This window comes from Ranitomeya imitator, chromosome 8 (genome assembly GCF_032444005.1).
Source record: "Ranitomeya imitator isolate aRanImi1 chromosome 8, aRanImi1.pri, whole genome shotgun sequence".
NCBI classification, from domain to species: domain Eukaryota; kingdom Metazoa; phylum Chordata; class Amphibia; order Anura; family Dendrobatidae; genus Ranitomeya; species Ranitomeya imitator.
Window position 1 is genome coordinate 154614055 of NC_091289.1, and position 27663 is coordinate 154641717.

The 27663-nt window shown below is 41.8% G+C and overlaps 1 protein-coding gene across 1 annotated transcript in view; it reads right to left on the reverse strand.

Annotated features, from left to right (window-relative positions):
• The window catches only part of ABCA4 (ATP binding cassette subfamily A member 4), a 200451-nt gene that overhangs the window by 52044 nt on the left and 120744 nt on the right, over positions 1–27663 (reverse strand). Inside the window, exons 21-30 of the mRNA XM_069737669.1 lie at positions 27227–27410; positions 26902–27033; positions 21436–21575; positions 20557–20694; positions 20174–20367; positions 19991–20075; positions 18985–19190; positions 17751–17799; positions 2354–2565; positions 466–590 (exon numbers count right to left, since the gene is read on the reverse strand). Coding sequence (XP_069593770.1) covers positions 466–590; positions 2354–2565; positions 17751–17799; positions 18985–19190; positions 19991–20075; positions 20174–20367; positions 20557–20694; positions 21436–21575; positions 26902–27033; positions 27227–27410 — 1465 coding nt within the window. The remainder of the gene's footprint in view (positions 1–465; positions 591–2353; positions 2566–17750; positions 17800–18984; positions 19191–19990; positions 20076–20173; positions 20368–20556; positions 20695–21435; positions 21576–26901; positions 27034–27226; positions 27411–27663) is intronic.

A 27663-nucleotide genomic window follows, 5' to 3' on the forward strand; every position in this document is an offset into this window, starting at 1 on the left:
GTGTAAACAGGTGGTTAATGTTCATCTTCGAATTCTTACAGTTTTGCTTTAAGATATACTATATAGGCCTATAATATTGAAAAACACCTGTAAAGTGATGGCATCAGTTGTCAAAGTCACTAACACTGATAATTGAAATCAACAGAGGTCTGGAGCTCGCTCCTTCATTCTACTGATCAGTGAAGGTCCCAGAGGTTGAACCCACACTGATCAGACATTGACCAGCCTTTACCAAGCTTAGGCCTTCAATGTTTTATTCCATGAGAACCCCTTCATGTTCATAGTAGCACTATAAAAATGTCATCTACAAACAGTAGAAGCTAGGGCTAATCAATCAAACTGCTAAGGAAATCGATTTTTAGGTGTTGCATGAAAACATGGAAGTTAGACTATGGCTTTTGGATGTCATGTTGCCCATCTCTGGATTGAAATGTAGGACATCTCTACTTTACAGGTTCTTCTGACCTGAAGAAAATAAATTGTTGTCCGTAGATCCATGGATGAAGTGTTAGGCTGGGATATTCACCAAAGGGAGGAACAATAAGAGTAAAAATAAGGGCCAGCAGCACAAAGCTTGCGGGGAGCACGATCTGCGGAAAGGAAAAGGAAACGGAGTGTCAGAGAAAAGATTAGTGTTCACAAGAAAGACCACAATACAGAAGAGATTCATATATTTCACAATCCAGCAATGCCACCATGCAGAGTTAAACGGGCATTCTTACCAATGGTATTTAAGGGATAAATGTATGAAAAGTATGAGTCCCAAAGATGATTAGGACAATGAGTGTCCCATGACCTTCATTATGTGGTAGAAAATGGTTCATTGTGACTGGGAAAAGAGGAGAAATAAACAGCAGGCAAAGGATGCACGCTTACAAGAATCGCTAAACCAGTTTGCCCAGCAGTTTCTCCAATGGTGTGCCCATTAATGGAGCCTTTTACTGCAGATTTGCCAAAGACTTCACCTTACGCTTCTAAATCTTATATTGAACACTTGATAATCTGCAGCATGCCTTGAATTTGTTACAGATTATTACAGCCACTTGTAAGTGGGATTTTCAGAAAACCTTAAAACAAGTTTTTAACAGAAAGCTGTGGGCAATTTTCATGGTGAATTTCAAAAACCTGACAAAATATCATCACACTCTCATCAGCCATAAATGTTAATGGTCAGACAACCTCTTTAAGGCTGGTTTCACATTTGCGTTTAAAAACGCAGTGTTTAAAACGCAAACGCAGGTGGTGAAAAAAACGCATGTAAACACGTGCAAACGCTGTGTTTTTTAGACGCATGCGTTTTTGCATGTGGTAAAAAACGCTGTGTTTTGACGCGTTTACATGTGTTTTTTCCTGCGTTTGCGTTTTTTAAACGCATGATGAGAAGTGTGTGACAGCTGCCAATCATCAAAATCAACTAGAAAACCCACTATAAACAGAAATAGCTAGGGTTATGGTTAGGATCCCTAGGGTTAGGGTTAGGATCCCTAGGGTTAGGGTTAGGATCCCTAGGGTTAGGATCCCTAGGGTTAGGATCCCTAGGGTTAGGGTTAGGGTTAGGATCCCTAGGGTTGGGGTTAGGGTTAGGATCCCTAGGGTTAGGGTTAGGATCCCTAGGGTTAGGGTTAGGGTTAGGATCCCTAGGGTTAGGGTTAGGGTTTGGATCCCTTTATCACCTTTATGGTGGGGGGTGGCAAGTGTGTATTCTTGTTTTTTTCTATTGATACGCATGCATTTAAAAACGCAAGCAAACGCATGTGCTTAAAAACGCATGCGTTTATATAGACAGCAATACGTTTTTTTGCTGCAAAAAAAGCCTCTAGAAATTACTACATGTTGCATTTCCGCAACAAAACGCAAGCATAGAAACGACGCATGTGTCGTCAAACGCGGCAAAACGCATGCAAAAAAACCGCATGCGTTTTTAATGTTAAGTATAGGGAAAAAAACGCGTGCGTTTTTTTGCGCTAAGACGCAGCGGCAAAAAACGCAAATGTGAAACCAGCCTAACAAATGAACAGAAGGGAGCAATTAATGATAAAGAGGGAATAATGGCGGCTTACCTAATGTTAGACATTTTTTGCATGAAAAATGAGCACTAACCATTTCGGATTAAAATATACGTCTATTACCACCTAAGGTCAATTTCACATGTCCATGAAACAAGGACCACACTCGAATCAAAATACCATGACCAAATGCATATATAAGGAAGTAAACCCAAATCAGGAAACCCAACCGTCCGGCCAAAGTTGGCATTGAAGCAAATTTTGGTGCGGTTATGTGATATTAACAAAGAAAGCAAAAGGAAAGGAATGAAGGAGGCAGGTAGGAAAGATAGGAGAGAGAACGTTACCTGGGCAAAAAAGTCTTTATGACTACGAGATGCATGTTGGAAACGTTTTATAAGAAGCGCTTTGAATTGTTGGTGGAGGAGATCGCTGCCTTTTATCTGCCGAGACCCCTTTCCTTCAGCTTCCATTGGACCAGGTTGGTTATTGCAGGCATCAGGTGCAGCATGTTCAGCCGTTCTTCTCTGAGACTCTTTTCTCAAACAGTCTGATTGATCTGCGTTAGAGGATTGGAAGTAATACGATATTATGTTTGTAAGGAATAATAGGATGCATTATGCCCATGGAGCACAGAAGAGAAGCGCAGTATGGTTTGAAGCAAATGTAACTAAGAGTAGGATTCTATTTGACTTCTAACAGACAAAAGTTGCAGTTTGGTATAGTTAAAGGGGTACTCTGGGGAGATAAAAAATGCATTAATGCCCACATAAGCTGAAAAACTATAAAGCTTGCAACCATAGTAGTGTTTTCAATTGCCACAGTAACTGCTATTGAGAATTACTGACGGTGTCGGAGATGCATCTGCTGAGTAGTGATGAGCGAGTGTACTCGGTGATCTCCGAGTATTTGTTAGTGTTCGGAGACTTCGTTTTCATCGCCTCAGCTGAATGATTTACAGCTATTAGCCAGCCTGAGTACATGTGGGGGGGTTCCTGGTTGCTAGGGAATACCCACATGTACTTAACCTGGCTAGGAGCTGTAAATCATTCAGCTGCGGAGATGAAAACGAAATCTCCAAACACCAACAAATACTCGGAGACCACCCAAGCGTGCTCAGGAAAACCTGAGCAACGAGTACAGTCGCTCATCACTACTGTCGAGTGCTACCCCTCCCTTTTGGGATGCTACTGTATGTCACAAATCAGGAGGTGTGGGTCTTTATGGGCTTCTAATACAAGCCAGTCCCCTGTCAAAAAGTCCTTCCCTGCTGTCACAGATCAGGATCAGAGAACGAGGCTTTCTGATTTGTTTTGTAATGTAAACCTCTCTCTCAGACCAAGACTGATGTCCTATGTGCAGCTTTTTAATGTCTCTCCATTTTTTTTACTCTGCCTGAACGAGTGCTTCTTCACAGCTTAGGCTACTTTCACACTAGCGTCGGCCTGTCGCAGTGCGTCGGGCTGACGTACCGACGCATCCTGTCTCAACGCCGCACAACGGTGGCAGCGGATGCATTATTACAACGCATCCGCTGCCCCATTGTGAGTTGCGGGGAGGAGGGGGCGGAGTTCCGGCCACGCATGCGCAGTCGGAAATGGCGGACACAACGCACCAAAAAACATTACAAGCAACGTTTTTTGGTGCCGATGGTCCGACGCAACACGACGCAACCGTCGCACGACGGTTGCGACGTGTGGCAATGCGTCGCTAATACAAGCCTAGGGAGAAAAAACGCATCCTGCAGACGACTTTGCAGGATGCGTTTTTCTGCAAAACGACGCATTGCGACGTGCGTCGTACGACGCTAGTGTGAAAGTAGCCTTATCTGTGATATTCATAGCTTCCCTCCAGATTCCTTGGCATTTCACAAATAAGCTCTGCAGCTGCAGGTTGTATCTCTCCTATAACTATAAGAATATACAGTATAGACCCATTGCTGAAGGCAATGTTATACATATGGGGGCACCCAATATAGGATAATTCCAGACTAAGACCACCACTTAGAAGTAATTAGAAAAAATAGAATTGGAGTACTGGGCAGTGTGGTTCTAATCACCATGGCACATGGCCTGTCTGATCAATGGCTCTAAATGTACATGCATTTAAATATCTAGGCTGTTGCATGTGAATAGGAGGACTATGGTTTGAGGTTAGTCAATGGATAGCTTTGTACTCCTTCCTAAATATAGGCCTGCCATCCAATGATAGTACGGTGATTACATTCTACGGTTATGTTATGTCCTTGCCATAAAATTATTTAATCATGTTTGCTACTGTATAACACATTATGTGCAATGTATATGAATGCTTATCAACTGGGTGGTACATAGTGGATGCTTTCCTGAAACGGAAAGTACTTGCAAGCAGCATAATACAAAGAATAGCAGGTTTACCCAGAATCCTTTGCAGTAGGCGGAGCTATGCAAATCATCTCTTTCCACCCCTGTCTAATCCACAGCGCTTGGAACCGCCAAGCGTGCAATGCTGCGGATTAGTTTCTAAATTTACACAGCCAACCAATTCCTACCTGTGGACACGTGTTTCGGGCTTTAGGCCCTCATCAGCACAGGGCTGGAATTGGTTGGCTGTATGGAGTGGGGCTCGGTGAGCAAGCGATACATACATGCTAGCCACCTTAGGAAGAGACCCAAGTTGGGCTAAATGTAGCGGGACGAAAGAGACCGAAAAGCCCTCTACTTAAAGGAAATACATAGTGGCCCTCATCGTCCCGCTACATTTAGCCCAACTTGGGTCTCTCCCTAAGGTGGCTAGCATGTATGTATCGCTTGCTCACCGAGCCCCAATCCATACAGCCAACCAATTCCAGCCCTGTGCTGATGAGGGCCTAAAGCCCGAAACACGTGTCCACAGGTAGGAATTGGTTGGCTGTGTAAATTTAGAAACTAATCCGCAGCATTGCACGCTTGGCGGTTCCAAGCGCTGTGGATTAGACAGGGGTGGAAAGAGATGATTTGCATAGCTCCGCCTACTGCAAAGGATTCTGGGTAAACCTGCTATTCTTTGTATTATGCTGCTTGCAAGTACTTTCCGTTTCAGGAAAGCATCCACTATGTATTTCCTTTAAGTAGAGGGCTTTTCGGTCTCTTTCGTCCCGCTACATTTAGCCCAACTTGGGTCTCTCCCTAAGGTGGCTCGCATGTATGTATTGCTTATCAACTGGAATTATGAACCACATTGCCCCAAATAGTTTTAAAGGTTTTTTTTTAGGGCCTGGCTTGTAATTTTGTCTGTCGGTCTATTTGATTTATAATAAAATTATTGTTACAAATTAAAATATTCTATATGTATTATTATTTTTTTTCTAATTACTTCTAAATGGTGGTGTTAGTCTGGAATGTATCGCTCCTATAGTCTATTCCCTCTTCACCAGCACTGTTCTCCCTCCTCCTCACATACTGCCTTATTAGTTTCACCCTTCCTGTAACCTCTTCTATCACTCGTTTCACACCTGCCACATACGAAACAGAAGTGATAAGAGTTGTTACAGATTCATCTGTCCTAGCGGTGACGGAGCCTCAGACGCTGCAGCCCGCGTCCGAGGCTCCATCACTGAATGACGGCACATCGCTAGCGCACGGCGATTATGGCATGCGTTGGCGATGCGCCTGATAATAGGGGTTAATGGCAGCGTTAACGGACTGCCATAACGCAATGTGAACCCAGCCTTAGTAGTACTGAATAGCAGATAGTGTAGCAATTGAAAGACTTCAATGGACGTAAACCTTTACCGTTTTTTAAATTATATTGATGTGAATACGGTACTTTTTTTTTGTATCTCCACGTACTACCCCTTTAATCTCTGCTATGCAAATAATGAGATTACTTTGAAAGGCCGCATTGATATAAATATGGATGTTTTTGTCAAAGTTTTTGACAATAATTATAACTATGACGTTTATTTGCAGATATCACAATATGTATAAAACGTGGTTGTTTAATGTGGTCAGTAAGCTGCAGCGCCAGGCACAGCCACATTCGTGAATATGGAGCTATTCCTGCACAAACAATGAAGGGGGTGCTGGGCTTCCCAAACCTCCTCATTGACAAGAAAGACAAGGATAACTCAGGTTTGACCAACACGTAGGGGACGCTCACATAGTCCAGAGTAGTTGACCTTGAAGAATATTTTGTTGCTGTGGCATATATATCGATGGTAAGCAAGCGAATGCATCTAATTACAGTAATAACATAGCCATAAATGCCGGCTATGCCAATGTCCAGCCTATAGGTTGCATGCCTCACCAAACATGCAGCATCAGCAGAAGCAGAAGGTCGGCCTAGGAAGGTCTTACAAGCAGTTTTTTTCAGGTAATAAATAAGTATGGGTAAACTGAAGAATGTCTGCCTGGTTTCCACACTGCACGCTATCATGTACTATTTTCTGGACAGAACACAAATGTACAGTACTTAGTCCCACCGTTATCTTACAATCTGACATATATTTTACGAGAATATTTTCCTTCATCATTGTATCTGCACAATCATAGCTAACCCAAGGAAGTTTGCATCCATGAATTGTTATATGAGATTAATGGAGCGCCATCATCCCTTTTGTAATAATAACAGACTAGGAAGATAATAACAACATTGGAAGGCTAATGATCCATGTGTCTGAGGAGCCGTTTTGCAGCTCAACAACACCAGGGCGAATGTTGCTCATCCTATTGTGATCGGCTTGCGTGACCTAAATGTGCTACCATGACCTCCAGACTTGTCTACCATCAAGTACATCTGGAATGTCATTTGCCGACAATTGTAAAGGGAGCTGCTGGCAGCGGATCATGATGATTCGCCCAAGTGCATTCAGAGTGACAGAAGATTCCTCAGACAACCATTAATAACCTAATAAATAGCAGTAAAGACATGTAAGTGTGAGGATTTCACATGTGGTGCCCATACTCAATTATGAATAAATGAAGATGTTTTGAAAATTGTTTCCATGTTTTCACCATCTGCATTTCATTGACATGTCTCTCCACTCTGTGATTTCCATAATTCCATAGATTTTTTTACTTGGTGTTACAAATTCAATGATGAGTAATGTACCACCGGGTCTTATTGGACAGTGCCAGTGTGTAGGTACAAACTGGCAATTAGGTAGCACCCAGTTATCAATCTATAAATATAATCGTCTAAGCGGTACTTCCGTCTGTTTGTCTGTCTTTCTGTCTGTAATGAAAGTCCCACGTCGCTGATTGGTCCCGGCCAGCAGGCCGGGACCAATCAGCGACAGGCTAAGTATGGCCGCGAATTGGCTCCTCTCTACTCCCCTCCAGTCAGTGCCAGTGTGTCGCCCCCATCCTGGACCAACTTTTTACTATTGATGCTGTCTATGCAGCATCAATAGTAAAAAGATATAATGTTTAAAAAAATAAAAAATTGTGCTATTCTCACCTTCCGACGTCCACCGATGCACGCGATGCTCCTGCCAGTTTCCGTCCCCAGAGATGCATTGCGAAATTACCCAGATGACTTAGCAGTCTCGCAAGACCGCTAAGTCATCTAGGTACTTTCGCAATGCATCTCTGGGAACAAAAGCTTGCGGCCGAATCGCGCATTGCGACAGCTTCGTTGGACGCCAGAGGGTGAGTATATAACTATTTTTTATTTATTTATTTTTAACAGGGATATGGTGCCCACACTGCTATATACTGCGTGGGCTGTGTTATATACTGCCTGGCTGTGCTATATACTACATGGTCTGTGTTATATACTATGTGGGCTGTGCTATATATTACGTGGGCTGTGTTATATACTGCCTGGCTGCTATATACTATGTGACCAGTGTTATATACTGCATGGGCTGTGTTATATACTGCGTGGGCTGTGTTAGATACTGCGTGGCCTGTGTTATATACTACGTGGGCTGTGCTATATATTACGTGGGCTGTGTTATATACTGCCTGGCTGCTATATACTATGTGAGCAGTGTTATATACTGCGTGGGCTGTGTTATATACTGCGTGGGCTGTGTAAGATACTGCGTGGCCTGTGTTATATACTGCGTGGGCTGTGCTATATATTACGTGGGCTGTGTTATATACTGCCTGGCTGCTATATACTATGTGAGCAGTGTTCTATACTGCGTGGGCTGTGTTATATACTGCGAAACCTGTGTTATAGACTATGTGGGCTGTGTTATATACTGCGTGGGCTGTGCTATATATTACGTGGGCTGTTTTATATACTGCATGGGCTATGTTATATACCATATGGCTGCTATGTACAACGTGGCTGTGCTATATACTACGTGGCTGTCTGTGTTACGTGAGCTGTGCTATATACTATGTGGCTGCTATATACTACGTGGCTGTCCTATATACTACGTGGCTGTGCTATATACTATGTAGCTGTGCTATATACTACGTGGCTGGCTGTGCTATATACTACGTGGCCTGTGTTATATACTGCGTGGGCTGTGCTATATACTACATGGCTGTCTGTGTTACGTGGGCTGTGTTATATACTATGTGGCCTGTATTATATACTGTGTGGGCTGTGCTGCAGACTGTGAGCCCTCGTGGGCAGGGTCCTCCCTCCTTATGTACTCGTGTGCCTTGTTATCTGCTCATGTTTAATGTATTTGTCTATATTTGCCCCGTATTCACATGTAAAGCGCCATGGAATAAATGGCGCTATAAAAATGTATAATAATAATAATATTACGTGGGCTGTGTTATATACTACATGGCTGCTATATACTATGTGGCTGTGCGATATACTACGTGGCTGTGTTATGTGGGCAGCATTATATACTGCATGGGTAGTGTTATATACTGCGTGGGCTGTGTTATATACTACGTGGGCAGTGTTATATACTGAGTGGGCTGTGCTATATACTACGTGGCTGTCTGTTACGTGGGCTGTGTTATATACTACATGGCCTTTGTTATATACTGCGTGGGCTGTGCTATATATTACATGGGCTGTTATATATCTTACGTGGGCTGTGTTATATACTACGTGGATGCTATATACTATGTGGCTGTGCTATATACTACGTGGCTGTCTGTTACGTGGGCTGTGCTATATACTATGTGTCTGCTATATACTATGTGGCTGTGCTATATACTATGTGGCTGTGCTATATACTATGTGGCTGTGCTATATACTAATATACTACGTGGCTGTGCTATATACTACGTGGCTGTGCTATATACTATGTGGCTGTGCTATATACTACGTGGCTGTGCTAAGCACGACGTACATACATACATATTCTAGAATACCCGATGCATTAGAATCGGGCCACCATCTAGTATATTCATAGAAGAAAGAAAGGAAAAATAGCATAATCTCTGTGACCCAAGAATTGTTATTTGTATAGGGAATATAATTTTATTACAACAGACATGACAAGTGAGGTGACAGACATTGTTCCCTCTAAGCGGTTGAGTATCGCCAATGGTGGCAGGCCATGCGGCTGCGATGGGGCACGTAAACCGGGGGGCCAGAGCCAGCGTCATCCATCTTGGATGCTGATACAGTTGAAAGCAATGATGAGCGAGGGAGTACCAGCTGACGCTCCTTCTTCCTTCATTCTTCCTTGTGGTCTCAGTGCAGTGGGTACAATGATGTCACTAAATGTCGCTTGCTGTGCTGAGATGTGCGGCCGCTGCAGAACACTCACTGCAGAAATTGGAGCAGCAGAGGAACGAGGAAGGGAGGTGAGTATTGTATTTTATTGTTTATTTAATCAGTGAGTACGTTATGGTGGCCATTATTCTATATGAAGGACTATGGGGAGCGCATTATACTGTATGGAGGACTATGGGGAGTGCATTATACTGTATGGAGGACTATGGGGAGCACATTATACTGTATGGAGGACTATGGGGAGTGCATTATACTATATGAAGAATTATGGGGAGTGCATTATACTGTATGGAGGACTATGGGGAGTGATTATACTTTATGCATTATACATTATGGAGGACTATAGGGACTGAGGAAGTTGAGGTGGGGTACAGTATTGTCATCATGCTGTGTATGTGGAAGGTACTGAGGATACTGTGAAGGAATTCACTGTGTGGGTATCATACAGTGTTTGTGGAGCATTTTTATTGGCATAATACTTAATGGGTGCAAAGGGGAATATAGGGCTTCGCGAAAAGGAAAATTACTTTATAAAGGCTACAAAGTTGTGAGATAGGGTCTTCTGTGACCCTCCGAATATAATTTCTTTTTATTGGGGTGGAGGGCAATTAGAATGTCTGTTTTGTGGCCCCATAATTATATGTACTCCCCAGCCACTAAACAATGTGTTTTGAAAATGAAAAATATCAAAACGAACAGGCAGGAACTACTACATTCAGGGTGTTAACCTCCTTAGAATGTTGTTTTACCTCTTTCTTTTCCAAAACAAAGAATGTAGCGAGAACACTAGTGACAGATACTCTTTACAGACAGTGCTCCATGGGAAAAAATATGTAAAGTACCGTAGTTCCTCCAGAAGAAAGGTAACTGTCTTCTAGTGTAATCTATAGTTATCTACTCTTTATTTTAATGTCTAACCTATTAAAAGCAATTTGTCAACAGGATTTTGCTGAAAGCAGCAAGATGTAAGGTAGAAATCCAGATTCCAGTAATTTATAACTTACTGGGCTACTTGCTGCAGTTTTGATAAAATCAATGTTTTATCTACTCTACTATGAATTCTGAGGTCTGTGTAACCCACCAACACAACTCATTGGCAGCTTTCTGTTTACACTGTGCATAGGCAGAAAGCTGCCAATCAGTGGGGGGCAGGGCTATACAGAGGTCATGAATATGGAGGACTACATGACAGAAAGTTTAATAGTCTTCTAATAATAATCTCCTGCTAATAAAATAGGGATATTATCAAAACTACAGCAAGAATCCCAGTAAATTACACATTGTTGGAATCAGGGCATTTGTCTCCACATTAGGCTGCTCTCAGATTTCTATTTTTTTATTGTTTTTTTATGGCATTTGGCCTGATCTCATTGCATGGTAACTTGATGGATGAACGATCTGTAGGAAGATCAATCTTGTGCAAGCGTAGATACCGTATATACTCGAGTATAAGCTGACCCGAGTATAAGCCGACCCCCCTAATTTTGCCACAAAAAAACTGGGAAAACTTATTGACTCGAGTATAAGCCTAGGTTGGAAATGCAGCATTTACCAGTGAATTTCAAAAATAAAAATAGATCATTATTTCCCCATAGCTGTGCCATATAGTGCTCTGCACCGTTCATATTTCCCCATAGCTGTACCCCATACAGTGCTCTGCACCGTTCATTGTGCCCCATATAGTGCTCTGCACCGTTCATTGTGCCCCATAGCTGTGCCCCATATACAGTGCCCTGCACCGTTTATTGTGCCCCATAGCTGTGCCCCATATACAGTGCTCTGCACCGTTCATTGTGCCCCATAGCTGTGCCCCATATACAGCGCTCTGCACCGTTCATTGTGCCCCATAGCTGTGCCCCATATAAAGTGCTCTGCACCGTTCATTGTGCCCCATAGCTGTGCCCCATATACAGTGCTCTGCACCGTTTATTGTGCCCCATAGCTGTGCCCCATATACAGTGCTCTGCACCGTTCATTGTGCCCCATAGCTGTGCCCCATATACAGTGCTCTGCACCGTTCATTGTGCCCCATAGCTGTGCCCCATATACAGTGCTCTGCACCGTTCATTGTGCCCCATATCTGTGCCCCATACAGTGCTCTGCACCGTTCATTGTGCCCCATATCTGTGCCCCATACAGTGCTCTGCACCGTTCATATTTCCCCATAGATGCTCCACATAAATCTGTGCCGCTGCTGCTGCAATAAAAAAAAAAAAAACACATACTCACCTCTCTTGCTTGCAGCTCCCAGCGTCCGGTCCCGGCGCCTCCATCTTCCCGGCGTCTCTGCTCTGACTGATCAGGGAGAGGGCGCCGCGCACACTATATGCGTCATCGCGCCCTCTGACCTGAACAGTCAGAGCGCAGACGCCGGGAAGATGGAGGCGCTGGGAAGATGGAGCGACGCCCGGCGGCTGGAACGCAGACAGGTGAATATAAAATACTTACCTAGTCCCAGCGATCCTGACGCTCCCTCTGCCTGTCACAGCTGTCTTCGGTGCCGCAGCCTCTTTCTCTATCAGCGGTCACCGGCACCGCTGATTAGAGAAATGAATACGCGGCTCCACCCCTATGGGAGGTGGAGCCGCCTATTCATTTTTCTAATGAGCGGTCCCACGTGACCGGGGAAGACGCTGCAGCACAGAAGACCGTGGGACGGCAGGGACAGCGCCAGGATCGCTGGGACTAGGTAAGTATACCTCAGCGCCCTCACCGCTCACCCGCCGACCCTGCCGCCCACCTTGACTCGAGTATAAGCCGAGAGGGGCACTTTCAGCCCAAAAATTTGGGCTGAAAATCTCGGCTTATACTCGAGTATATACGGTAGGTCCATTGGGATTTTTAGCAGCAATCACCTCAGGATCACATACAATGCAGCGTGTGAAATAAGTATTGAACACGTCACCAATTTTCTATGTAAATATATTTCTAAAGGTGCTATTTACATGATTTTCAAACCACTCAATCCACATAGGAAAAGAAATCAGATCATAGACGACCATAAATTAAGTTATGTGTAATAATGAGAAATGACACAGGGAAATGTATTGAACACGTGAAGAAAGAGAGGTGCAAAAAATTATGGAAAGTCATGACACCAGCTGAATTCTATCAGTAATTAAAAATTAATCCTGCCACTTAGTGAAAAATAATAGCTGGTTCAGTTGATGGCCTATAAAAAGGTGTCTCATTACCAATATGCCACACAAGAAACATCCCATGATGGGTAAAACCAGTGAACTGTCTTAAGACCTTTTGCAACCTTTTTGTTGCAAAATGTACATATTGATGGCATTGGTTAAAGTAGAATTTCTAAAATAATGAAGGCTCCAGTGAGCACTGTTAGGGCTTTCTGAAAGTGGAAAGAACATCATTACACCATAAACCGTCCACGACTAGGTGTTTGCAGCAAGATTTCTGACAGAGGAGTGAAAAAATTTATCAGAAGAGCTGTCCAAGAGCCAAGGACCATCTTTGGAGAGCTAAAGAAAGTCAGAAGGTACAATTGTTTCAAAGAAAACTATAAGTAATGCACTGAAACTCTGTGGTCTGTATGCACGCTCACCATGCAAGACTCCATTGTTGAACAAAAAGCACGTTCAAGTGTGTTTAAAGTTTGATCAACAACATTGAGACAAGACTGGAAGAAGTACTAGGAGAGTATAGTCAGATGAGACCAAAATTGAACTGTTTGGATGCCATAATAACACAGCATGATTGGAGGTCAAAAGGCACTGCATAACGTCCCCAAAACACCATACCTACAGTGAAGTTTGGAGAAGGAAATATCATGGTGTGGGGCTATTTTTCAGCATACTGCACTGGCAAACTTCATATCATTGAAGGAAGGATATATGGACAAATGTAGCAAAACAAAGATCAGAAACACACAGCCAAGGAAACTCTCAGTTTTATTTCAGAGAAAGAAAAAAAGGCTGCTAGAATGGCCCAGTCAATCACCTGACCTGAATCCACTAGAAAATGTATGGAAAAAAACAAAGCTCTGAGTTCATAGAAGGATCCAACGGGACCTTCACAAGTTGAAGAGCCGAATAATAGGCCAAAATCACACCTAAGCAATGCATGCGACTAGTTTCTCCTTACAGAAGGCATCTTGGTGCTGTCATCACCAACAAAGGCTTTTGTATGAAGTATAAAATAAATTTCACTAAGCAGATTTAATACTTTTTCCCTGTGTCATTTCTCATTATTACGCATAACTTAATATATAGACATCTATGGTTTGATTATTTGTCTGTGTGGATTGGGTGGGTTGTTGCCGACATCTGGTGAGAATTTAAAGTCAATAGGACCTTTAGAAATATGTTCAATACTAATTTCATCTTCTATATATTTAGATAAAGCAACCACAAATGCTTGTACCCATGTTGAGTGCTGTATCTACATTTCAAAATTTTTTGGGATTAAATGGACTGTTTTTAAATGTGCTGAGCTCCTTCGAGGATTGGACTGACTGCAGTAACATCCTACTGTTGTTTATATGGATTACTTGCACTTTTCAATAATACCACTCACAGCTGATTGCGACATTTCTTCCATCCTAAATATTTCACGAACTGTCTTGTTTCATTGGTAGCGCCCAATTATAGGACCATGCTGAGATCAGTGGGTTCTTTAGAACGAGTCATTCTGACACAATTGAATGGTGGATGGCACAACAAGTGACTGGACTGTATATAATAAGGGGCTAGATATAACTACAGCACTGGTTGTGAACTAAAGGGGAAAATCCTACTTCTGCTTCCCTTTAAGGTAAGCAAGAACAGACAGTCCAATCAGTTTACCCATCTTATTCTAACAGGAACACATGGGCTACTTGCACAGTGAACAAGTCTGTATGATCATGTTCACACACCACCAAGAAACCTGAAGACACAAAAGAGAATAGTAAAACCAAAAACACTCAGTTTGAAAAAATGTTGCAGCAACATTTGCAACATTTTTTCAAACTGAGTGTTTTTGGTTTTACTATTCTCTTTTGTGTCTTACCCATCTTATTCTGCCTGAATCACCTTTGTTATCGACATTAACAACTGTTGACTTGTTATCCATTGCTAGACTGGCTCTGGATTTCCTCTGCTGTATCATCCATTCCTCTGGTGATTAGATCAGGTGGAAAGAAGTTGAAAAAATAAAAGAAAAGCAGTGCATTTCATCAACTATTTCAAACTGTATTTTCATTGGAATCTTCTTGGGGAATCATACAACCTTAATTCCCCAAAAGTTAGGACGTGGTGTAAAAGGTAAAGAAAACAAAAATACGATTTGGAAATATCATATGGTCATATTTTATTCCCATTAGTTCATAGAACACAGATAAGAAGGTGAACGTTGGAAATTTTTCCATTTCATTAAAAAAAATGAACTCATTTAGAAAATAATGGCAGCAACGGATGTCTGAAAAGTTGGGACAGGAACATGTCTACCATTGTGTAGCATCTCCTCTTCTTTCTACAACAGTGTGTAAACATATGGGAAGCGATGAGACAATTGCTTAAGTTTTGGGATTGTTGTCCCGTTCTTGTCTGATGTAGAAATGTCCTCTGTGTCGGATTTTTCATTTCATAATGCATCAAATATTTTTTATGGAACAAAGGTCTGGACTGTAGGAGGCCGATTCATCACCCAAGCTCTTCTGCTAGGCCATGCCTTTGTGATGGATGCAGTATGTGGTTTAGCATTATCTTGCTGAAATATACAAGACCTTCCCCGATAAAGGTGTCTGGATGGGTTGTCTGGATGTGGATATGTTATTCTTAAACGTCTATATAATGCTCAGCATTGATGGTGTAAGCTGCCCATACCATAAGCACTAGTGCAAACTGTACCCATCAGAGAGACAGGAACTGCGCACTGATAAACTGGATGGATCTCTCCTTTTGAGTCTGCAGGACACATTTTACGCTTAGGAACATTTTTATTTTAAATCATTCAACAATTTTACAATTGTTCACAGATTGACGAATCTCTGACCAACTATGACCATCTTTGATGCTGAGGGACTCTGCCTCTCTAACTTGCTCATTTTATACACGTCATGTGTCAAAACTCACCCTCCAGCTGTCTTTCATTAATACCACTTTTTCCAGCATTTTTTTAACCATGCATAATTACCACCAAGGGAGTAGCTTGTTGGTGGAGTTTGGGGTATAAAACTGCTGAAACTATAGAGTCCAGGTAGAGAGCAGCGCAACAGCATGCAGGAGATTTATTCTCCCTGTTCCAGCAGGCCATATGGAGCAGACTACTTGGATAAAAGTGGGGGAAGCATCTGAGACTACTACTACTGGAAGTGGAGGAGAACCTTAGTCCCTAAGAGTATACAGTCCAATTGCAGGTGTGTGGACGTCGGATGAATGCTCAGCCAAATGTAAGTCACCCATAGTACAGATGGGGACGCCAATTAACCACACATAATGAAGACTAGGACATGGAGGCCAGCTATGGGTCACATCCCTAGATGGATGGAAGAACATTCCATAGTGACTACGCTGGACACCAGCCTAAAGGTACCTTCACACATAACGATATCGTTAACGATATCGTTGCAACGTCACGCTTTTTGTGACGTAGCAACGATTCCGCTAACGATCTCGTTATGTGTGACAGCGACCAATGATCAGGCCCCTGCTGGGAGATCGTTGGTCGCTGGAGAATGATCAGGACCTTTTTTTGGTCGCTGATCACCCGCTGTCATCGCTGGATCGGCATGTGTAACGCCGATCCAGCGATGTGTTCACTTGTAACCAGGGTAAATATCAGGTTACTAAGCGCAGGGCCGCGCTTAGTAACCCAATATTTACCCTGGTTACCATTGTAAAAGTTTAAAAAAAAAACACTACATACTCACATTCTGATGTCTGTCATGTCCCCCGCCGTCAGTTTCCCTGCACTGACTGTGTCAGTGCCGGCCATAAAGCAGAGCACAGCGGTGACGTCACCGCTGTTACTGCCGGCGCTGACACAGAAAGTGCAGGGAAGCTGACGGCGGGGGACGTGACAGACATCAGAATGTGAGTATGTAGTTTTTTTTTTTTTACTTTTATAATGGTAACCAGGGTAAATATCGGGTTACTAAGCGCGGCCCTGCACTTAGTAACCCGATGTTTACCCTGGTTACCCGGGTGCGTCAGGGGGACTTCGGCATCGTTGAAGACAGTTTCAACAAAGCCGAAGTCGTTCCCCTGATCGTTGGTCGCTGGAGAGCTGTCTGTGTGACAGCTCCCCAGCGACCACACAACGACTTACCAACGATCACGGCCAGGTCGTATCGCTGATCGTGATAGTTGGTAAGTCGCCTAGTGTAACGGTACCTTTAGACCCTGGATGGGCTTGCTGCAATACAATGCTCATATGCACCTCCCAATATCGGCTACCATTGATTATCTGTATTTTGGAACCTGTCCTCACAGAGCATGCACTACCATCTACTTTTGTGTTGCAACCTGCTTCTGTTTTTAGTAAAGCTTTACAATTGTTTCACCACTATATCGTGCTGGCTAACTCACCTGTCTCCCTCCACCACCAACCTCACGGGAGAATGCCACTAAACACCCAAAGACAAGAGGACAATAATGCCAGAATTAACCATGCCCGGTGTACTGGGTTCCCTGCGCTCTGTGCGTCACACTTGTCCTATCTTTTTTAAGATGTTTTGCTGCTAGCAATTTCTAAACAAGCTACAGTAATTTATACCAATGAAATGGAAGAAGGTCTAACATTCACCTTCTGATCTGTGTTCTATTTACACATTAAGACCAAAGAGCAATTTTTGGGCCTCATTGGTTTTCAAAAATCGCGGCAAAAACTATGAGATTTTACTGCAATAATAGTAAAAAAAAACACACAGAGGTCACGTGTGAACGCAGCCTTAGCTAATAAGGCAAACTGATCCAATGATGTGAACTAAAGTTATAATATATTTCCCCAAAATTATTTTGAGAACTCATGCTGCATCCTCCTCTGGTTTATGACCCCTGATATTTCGGGAATTGGGTGTTGGAAGGAAAATAGCAAAATAACAATCTAAGAATGTAGATTGAGTCAAGAAAAACTATGTTTTTGTAGAAGCTGCTTGCTAAGTACAAGAGAAGACGGCAATACCTGGAGTTTCTGTTCCAGTCACTGAATCAGCTGTAACTTTTAAGAAGATCTGGCGAGATACAAATTTAGAGAAAATTGGGTTGGTGAGGATCAGTCAAGTCTGCTGACATGTTCATATTTGCGAATACTTGTATATTACTTTGTGCTGGTCTCAATGTCTGTTACTCCTCCTAGACATTTAGAAATACATTGACAAATGGGTGTCACTAATTGGGGGTGCGACCCTGTGTGGTCTGACACTGTCCAATCAATGCTCACCATTCCGGACTCTGCAGGGGCATGTCCCTTGACAATACAAACGGTAACGCTCAATTGTTTTTGTATATGCATTGCTACTGGGTGTAATAGAGGAGCTGCACAATGTGGACTTATGAAAAAAGATGCTCCAGAATAGTTTTTGTTTTTTTGAGAAATACAATTTTTAGATTTGTTTCAAGATATTTAATATGATCTTATTCATTTGTATATGATTGCCCTGATGCTCATTCTGCTTTTGGCTTGGTCAGTATCTCATAGTATCTAATACATTATTTATTTCCTATTTATGGAAATGTGGTGATTAAGAGTGACCATGATATTTAATGATCTCCCTTCCGCTCCATGACCTCATAGAGTGGCTGCAGATGTATGGAGTAGGCTGAGGAGCTGGGACTTTATACACACAGGGCAGGTGCCAGCTGGGTTATACAGCCAGCACCTGATTCCAGTACCAGCAATTTTATTTTTGTGCCACTTAAATACCACAATCAATCTCTAACAGTGGCATACAAGTGGCGCAATCCTAGTAGGGCATCCATTGGGCACTAATAACTGCACAATCAACATGATTACAAGATTGACAATGTTATGCCATCATGGTGCTCCTGTAAATCTCAGCTAGAAGCTTTGGCAAAATTGATATATTTTGGTCTCGACACCTCCCCTAAAAAGGCCTTTTAATAATAAATATGACACTGCTAATTTGGACAAGAACTATAATTAGGCCAGACATTAAGGGAAGAGAGAACACTGACGTTTCTGTCTGGCAATCATGTATAAATTGTGTAACATGATATAAAATAAACCATTTTTGTACAATAATAATATTAGAATCCTCTCAAGAGTTGAACTTTGATTTGCTTATCAAAAAGAATAAGATATAGTCTTTCTAAATTATTATTTGTTATTTTTATCAAGTACATATCGCATTTTGAAGCGATACAGACAACGCTACAATCTGGCTCTACTGGTTTACCTCTTCCAATGGTGTATCCGAAATTCCAAAACTGCTCAGGCCCAGGTCCCCCATAGTCTCCTCCAGCTCTCTGAACAGACTAGCGTAGGCTCTGTACTTGAAATCTTTACCAGGTAGTAGATAAATCAGTTCCTGCCCAATGCTTTCGATAAGTTTTGCCTCAGGGACATGATGGTGAATTAGCTCAGTGAGTCCAGGCACACTACCTGGAAGATGGAATAGAAAGTAGTCAGAATTTTACCATCAGAAAAACTGAAAAACACTGAAAGGGAACCTGTCATGTCATTTTAGTGTATTAAATTGCCCCCAATGTGTTGCTAGTGATGCAGTGTGCATCACAGAGGCTACTTTCACACTAGCGTCGGCCCGTCGCAGTGCGTCGGGCCGACGTACCGACGCATCCTGTCTCAACGCTGCACAACGGCAGCCCCAGACCACTACATTCCCCTTGCACTCATTACAACGCATCCGCTGCCCCATTGTGAGTTGCGGGGAGGAGGGGGCGGAGTTCCGGCCGCGCATGCGCGGTCGGAAATGGCAGACACGACGCACCAAAAAACATTACAAGCAACGTTTTTTGGTGTCCTGACAGTCCGACACAACACGACGCAACCGTCGCACGACGGTTGCGACGTGTGGCAATGCGTTGCAATGCATCGCTAATACAATCCTATGGAGAAAAAACGCATCCTGCAGGATGCATTTTTTCTGCAAAACGATGCACTGCGACGGAGGCCAAACGACGCTAGTGTGAAAGTAGCCTAACATGTTTTTTTCCAAAGAAAAGGTCCTATGTAGTGATGAGTCATTCGTGAAGCATCTGGTACAAAGAGCCGGCTCCTAGCTGTGAATGATGGGAGTCGGCACCCCAGTGAGAGGCGCTGAATTCTCTGAATAGCTATCAGTGGGCATAAAATTCCAGGGTTCGGCTGACGTAACTACGAATGTAGGAGAACCATTCATATTATATATGGGGACTATCTGGGGTACTATTTGACAATCTTACCATCCATCTCTTGCTCCAGAGGATCTTCTTTAGTTTTTGGGGTACAACCTGGACAAGGGCAGGAACAGTCAGAGTGACAGGAACCCTACGGATGAAAGCGCATACCCAGCATCAATGTATAATCTAAGATACAGAAGGACGTGCCATGTTATTTTTGGTGGTAAACTGAGAAAAGTGGCTTACAGAATTTTTTTCGACGTCATCTTTCACTTTTCTCATTCTCCTGACTAGGGTTAAGTAGAAGCCTGTTCCAAAGCAGTTCTTTAGGAATAAGGGTGATCCGCTGCAGTAAAGTTTTCCTTGAGAAATTATTGCAATTCTATCCCCCAAGAGATCCGCCTCATCCATGTGATGAGTAGAGAGAATTATGGTCCTGCCTGAGAAAAAGAAGAGTTACCAATTTTTTTAGCATATATGGGATAAACGATTTTTAGTCGGGTATATTTTAGCATATACCATGTAAAATACCTCTTTATACTTGGCTATAAATTATTTTCATTTTATATTGTAGGTTCTCTGAGGCTCTTCTAGGCATTAGACAGTCATACTTGACAAGCACATCCTACCTGATCGGTATTTCAACAGCAAATCCCAAATAGATCTTCTGGAATATGGGTCTACACCCGATGTGGGTTCATCCAAAACTACAACTTTGGATTCACCAACAAATGCCATCGCGACTGATAGTTTTCTCTGCATTCCACCTATAATGAGACAAAAACATTACGGAAACCACCCCTAGTCCACATAGAAAGGTGCTACAAATTTCCTACTTTTGAGAGCTGAGTGGGTGTCATGAAGGTTACAAACTTGGTTGGTCAGATTATACCTCTGATATCTAATCCCACTGGCCTGAAAAATATGATATTACCAACAGAATATTTTTTGGAAATATAGATTAATAGCTTTGCGTAAAGGGGTTGTCCACTACAACAATACAATAGGTTATCAATATCAGATTGGTGGAGGTCCAACATTAGCAGTTGGCAGCTGCAGAATTGGATGGAAGTACACAGCTTACGGAGCTGGAACAGCACACTGTGTAATGACCATTCCCGGGTACTGTAGTTCAGCGTCTGTTCGGTACAATATGAATTTAGCTGCAGGACCTGAGAATGGCTACTACACAGTGGACGGAGCTCTCCTGTTCCGGTCCCGTACATTGTTTATATCCAGCTACAACCAGAGCAGAAAAAAATAATCAGTGGGGGTGGCAGGTATTGTACCCCCATGATCTTGATATTGATGACAAATGCTAAGAATAAGTCATCCATATCTAGGTAGTGGACATCCATTTTAAGGATTTTAACGTCAGTGATTCTTAAGTGTGGGCTGAAGCCCTAGATTTTTCTGTTGAACCCCAAGCCTATATAAGGGTGTAATGATATTTTAGGTGTCCCTTGGCTGACTATCGGGAAGTATATTCTTGAGAATATGATACAAACCTGACAAGTTCTCAGCTTCCTCGTTCCTTTTGTGAGGAATCCCAATGTCTTCCAGCATTACTTCCAGTTCCTTCTCAGCTTGTCTTTTTGATTTACCTTTTAGTTGAGCATAAAACAGAATGTGTTCTTCCACGGTTAAGCTGAGGAGGTAAGAATTCTGAGTGTGAAGGGGATTCTTTACTGTTAATTTATTCCTTTATCTGTGAGCTCATTCAGGGTGTGGATAAGTTAGGCAAAATTGCAGCCATATTGATGATACACAACCTCCCGACCAAAACGTTCATAGACTATGGGTGGCCATTAGTCAAAAGTTGAGCATAAGATCAAAGTAAGCAATTGTTCGTCGGATGAAATTTAACAACGGATGATCTTTTTAGCGGATGAACGAAAGACCAGTATTGTCTGGGAAGATGTGGGTACATGTTTTTCAAATAGTTCTTAGCCTATGAAAGATCTTTTTCTACAAGCACATTAGATAAAAAGGAATCAGCATTCCTATAAACGCTTATTTGCCGATTATCTGCTCTTATAATAGGGCCTAAATGCAGCGTATGCACATTGAGTAAAACTAAAATGATCAGAATAATGTCCATCATAACTAACAACCTTCTGCTGGTTGAGGGAAATGACCTATCATTCCTTTCAGCTAATGACTGACAAGTGAACGTTCGTAATAGTTTAAAACACAGATCGGGCCTGTTGGATTTTTTTTCCCGGCTAATGATCAGCATTGGCGGCGTCATCAGCTCAAAAAAATCCAATATTAGCCAATGTGGATCTGTGATGCGGTTGAGACCATTGACAGATGATTATTAATGTTTATTTAACCATCGCATGATCGTTCATTGGACCATTTCCTTCTAATGTGTATGGGGATCTTAAATGTAAATGACATGTATTTCTTTTAAAATTATTAAAAAATCTTTATTAAAAATAAAAAATAGAAATCTTACCATTTTCACACTGACCACTGCTTTTTTTTTAGACTTTAAAGAGGTTGTCCACTACTAGGACTACCTCTTATTGATCAAAATGTTTGGCCCCATAAAATAATAAAGCCTATATTCCCCATGCCGGCGTCATTCCTACAGTGTCAGCACTCCCAATCCTGAGGCTCTCATGCGTTTCTTGACATGTGACCCCAGAACCTAATCAGCGCTGGCATCACTGACCCCGCTTTTGGACAAATTGAACATGAAGAGGAAGTCCGGGCTGCAGCTGATCTTGGACTTGTTCTTCTGGCTCAATTTGACAGGAGGCGGGAACAGTGATACCAGCGCTGATTGAGTGCTGGGGTCATGTGTCACAACACTGGACAAGAGCCCCGGGAAGAGCGCCAGTACGGGAGGTGAGTATAGACTTTATTTTTTTAATGGAGACCAAGTGTGGGGAATGAGAAGAAGTTGTCCAAGTAGTGGACAACTTCTTTAGCTTCCTGTTGTTTCAGGAAACAACACATGTACATAGACACAGTAGTCAGACCCTGACACTATCTTTTGTGTTGAAACCACTAATGAGCATGTGCAAATGTCATTATGTAGGGAAGAAGAGAAGGGTCAGCTGTGACATCACCTATTGTGGTTGGTGGATACTGTGTTATCAGCTATGCATAGAGGTGTAATCTGTCATCGTAATCCTGCCTCTGATAATAAGGAATGTGCTGTAAACTCTTCCTGAAAGGACAGGAAGTATGAGTTTAAAATAGACCTAATGGCCAGTGTGATAATTGCTATATTACTAATCTTGTTTTTTTTTTTTAATGATCATGATCTGGAAAAAAAATTGTCAACATTTTTAAAAAATTCCACGTAACAAAAAAAAACCCTGATTTACACAATAGGTGATCGTCTGGCAACATATTTTCTTTAAAGGGTTGGTAAATCTCTCGGAAGCAGTGTTAATTAGCAAATTTTGTTTTGAAAGTACACCCCTAGCTGAGGTCTTGGAGGCTGATATTTGTATATACTTGATTGCTTGCTTACAGCCTCAGCGAGCTCATCCGTACAGAAAAGTTCCTGGATGAGCTACGTATATGAGGAAACATCAAAAGCAATGTAGACTGTGCAGCTATCATTGACGGACTTTCATTTTGCCCAGCTGTCAGTGTGACATGAAATGAGCGGGTTTATTTTTCCTCACATTTTTTCCTTGCTGACCTTTCGTATTTAAACACTCGTAGAAAAAAAAAATGCAAGTGCTGTTATTTCTGGCAGGAGTCATCTACTCCCACTCCTATTTCCCATTATTATTACAGGAGGTTATGCGCCGTTTTCACACTTCTTGAGAAAACCATGATGATGCCCGTAAAACAGTATGAAAGGTCACATGTTGTGTCTGGTCACAAGCCAGAGACAGTAAAGTTATGCAGATCAACCATATTTACCATACTTTAATAAATCGTAAAGTCTTCTTTGTAGGTGTTCTTCTACTCGTCCACAGAGAAAGAAGGTCAGAGCACTCTGGGGAACATTTTTTGCAAGAATAATAAAGTAAAATGTTGAGAAAAAACCTAACCAAAATTTGGCATGGCATATTAACACATGATTGAGGTTTAGTGAGAATGGGATTAAAATCACTTGGATGAGATTAGAACAACCAGCCCTAAATTATATATTGTAACTTAAAGTGGTCTTACAAAAACATGGCTGCTTTCTTCCTAAAGCAGTGCCGAACCTGCCTACATGATGTACACAACAGTCCCAAAGCCAATCCCCTACTAAGAGGGGCAACACTCCACAAAAACTAAACACTAATGACCCCTACCACTGTGAGTCTTTTAGGCTGAAGAAGTGTCTTAAAAGTATAAAATATACAAAAATTAAATCTTTAATTATTGCAAAAAATAATACAATAAATATGTAAAAAATAACTTAAAAAGGTGCCTCAGGCCAAGAGGGATCACAGCTCAAAAATTATATTATGCTGATAAAATGCATATCTGGTAGCATAAATTCTGTCAGATACACTTGTACATAATATCCTTTGGTGTTGTAATAAGACTACATATACAGTAAAGTTAGGAAAAGGTGTACTAATATTATTTACCTCAGTGGTATCTAGTTTGACGGAATCCACAGGATAAGTTTGAGCTGTATCCCTCCACACCGACGCGCGTTTCGCATTGCTTCTTCCAGAGGCGTGACACGCAGCTCAAACTTGTCCTACGAATTTGGTCAACCTAGATACCGCTTGTTGAATAAATTTAGTACACCTTTTCGTTACTTTACTTGACCTACCTTTGGCACAAGTATTGGTAGTATTGTTAGCAAAATATGTATGCATTTGTGATGCAAATAATGATTACTCCTAGGCACTTTGAATGACAGTGTATGGATATAGCGAATTCGAAGGTTAGCACTCGACTATTGAGGACGTGACGGTGCAAGTGAACGGAACCAATAGTCCCAACAAACGTAGTAATGTATAATCACTGCACTCGTACTATGAGATTTGCTTGATGCAGGTGAAAACAGTTTATTGAAATAATTGTTGCAAACGGTAAAATGGTGAAGCGATAGGCATAAACGACGTTTCGGCCAACTCGTGGCCTTGATCACGTTATCGCTGGAATAAATGACAAAAAAGAAACAATAAATAACTATATACAAAGCAACTATGTACAAAAATATTTACATATATACAGAATTGGAAAACATGTCCCAGAGCCAAGGTGGAGATCAAACAATAGATGCCAAAGCTCATATGCGTAGCGCAAATCATGGCAGGACGAGAAATAGAGACACAGGAAAAACATGTGTCGTGCGTTAAAGTTGGAGAACAAGATGATAAGATTGTAGCATACCCTAATAGGCTTGAGACACCTTTTTAATTTATTTTTATGTATTCATTGTATTATTTCTGCTAATTAATAAAGATTTAATTTTTGCATATTTTATACTTGTAAGACACTTCGTGACCCTGAAAGACTCATGGTCGCAGGGGTCATTATAGTTCTTCCTACATGATGTGTCTGGTATCGCAGCTCAACTCAAGTGAAGTGAAGGGGCAAAGCTGCAAGGTCAGGCATAACCTGTAGACAGGTATGGTGCTGTTTTTGCAAGAAAGCAGTCATGTTTTTTTCTAATATTGGACAACCTCTTTAAAAAGGATTGCACCTTATTACCTGTCCTGTAAATAGTTGATAATTTGTTCATTTCTGATTGTCCCATTGCTGAGATTCCATTGATCAAAAGGACACGGGTCTTGATTCTTGTTTTTATGAATTGTTACTTAATGGGGATGTACAAAGATTGCATACTGTGGATAAATGATGAGTTACTGATCTCTGGATGACCCCGTGCTCACAAGAATGGGAGTCCCGAATCCTCAGATTGAATGGATATATCAAAGCAGGAATAGAGAGAATTGATGGCTGTAGGCTCATCTCATAAGGACTCATTCAGACGTCAGTGATTTTTACATAAGTAAAAATCGGTCCAAGTTTCATAAGTGTTTATTTTTTATCAGGGTTTAATCAGGGTGTGTTATTGCCCTCAAAGTTTGATCAAAATTTCATTAGCTTTTGTTGGATGAGAAATAAAAAATAAGCATTCTCTATCTTTTCCTATCTGGAAGTCCATAAATAATGGTCAGGACTTGGACGGCATCTGAGTTCTGTCCGATTTTTTTCATGGACCCATAGAATTGCATTGCCGAATTTGATCCAACGCTCAACTCAGAATCGGACATCATTTTGCCTTTGTTCTGCCACTAAAATATGGACATGTGAACAACACCATTCACTATTACAAGTATTCGTAAAAACATGGATAGTACTCGCACAAGAGAAACGCATGTGTGAGTGAGCCCTAGGATGCTGTGCAAAATAATGGGCACAAGTGCATGGAACGTGTTAGAGTCAATGGATTGAGATGCCCCAGCTGTGAGCATCTAGATCCCGGAATGTTATCCTCCCTTCTGGACTCCTATATCCCTAAGGAACATGAATATTATATGGAAAGATCCACAATGGTTGGAATGGTGGTGGTGCTGCTGGGTCATCCTGTGCTCCTGCTGTCAGATTCCAGTGGATTCGATCTCTATTGCAAAGCGGCCAGTGGCCTTCACCCAATAACCCGAAAGGAAGTTCTTCTATTGTGAGTGGTTACAGTCATCATATCGATCCAGCAGCGGCATCACTGGTCCAACCACTGTGGATTTTTCCACATTATATCAGTTTGAATGGGTCACCGGTTGAGAACATGTTCTGCTACCTCCATTAGTCCTGCAGGCTTTGAATGGAATGAATGCTGCTCCATTCAAATAGGGAACTTAGCGGTTTATCATGCGAACTGTTGTCCCATTCAAAGTCTATAAGCCTACTGGAAATGGCCAAGTACTAAATTGACCGCCGTTCATTAAAACTGGGAAATCAGGATCTTCAATCTTGTGATCGGTAGCAATCATCTCTATAGAAAAAAGGTAGTTGATTATTATATGATACTTTGGGCTTCTTTTATCACTTACCGATGAAAAAGTATATTGTGCTGGGGACACATGCCAAGACTTTGCTTGATGGAATCCATATGCGTCTGAATATCTCTGCCACGGACCCACACTGTACCAGATGTAGGTGGAAATAATCCTGTTATTATAGACCTAAGTGGAAATAAAAGGTAAAGACAAAATTACAGTCGTGCAAGCAATTTAGCCTGAATAAGGAGACAGAAAATGTGTTTAATCGTAATAACACTGATCTCTGGAGGGAACAGCCCAGATAAGTACTGCTGAATGACAAAGGCTTGCCAATATTACTGATGGGAGAACAGCATGGAAGAATAGAGACACTTACAGCACTGTCGTTTTCCCAGCTCCATTATGTCCTAAGAAAGCAGTAATCTGGCCCTCATAAAATGTGATGTTCATCATGTCCACTGCCGGCTTGTAACTATTTTGATAGACTTTCACCAGATCTTGAACACACACTCCAGGGATCATCCCAGGGGGCTCAGGTTCAAAAAAGGGATTTTCTAACACTGAAATAGAGATAATAAATGTTTTTATATTAAACTTACATTCCTAATAGACTACTCATAGTTTCCAATCATTCTTATCATTATCAAAACCTGAACTCAATGAGAACCTATCAGCATGATTTTGTAATATAAAGTAAAGACATTGATGTAGTGGTGTTAGTGTTATCATACTGAATAAATTGATACCTTTGGTGATGGAATTCGCTTTCTGGTTCTTCTTTAATCAGCATTTGAAATTTTCTGCTAATTAGAT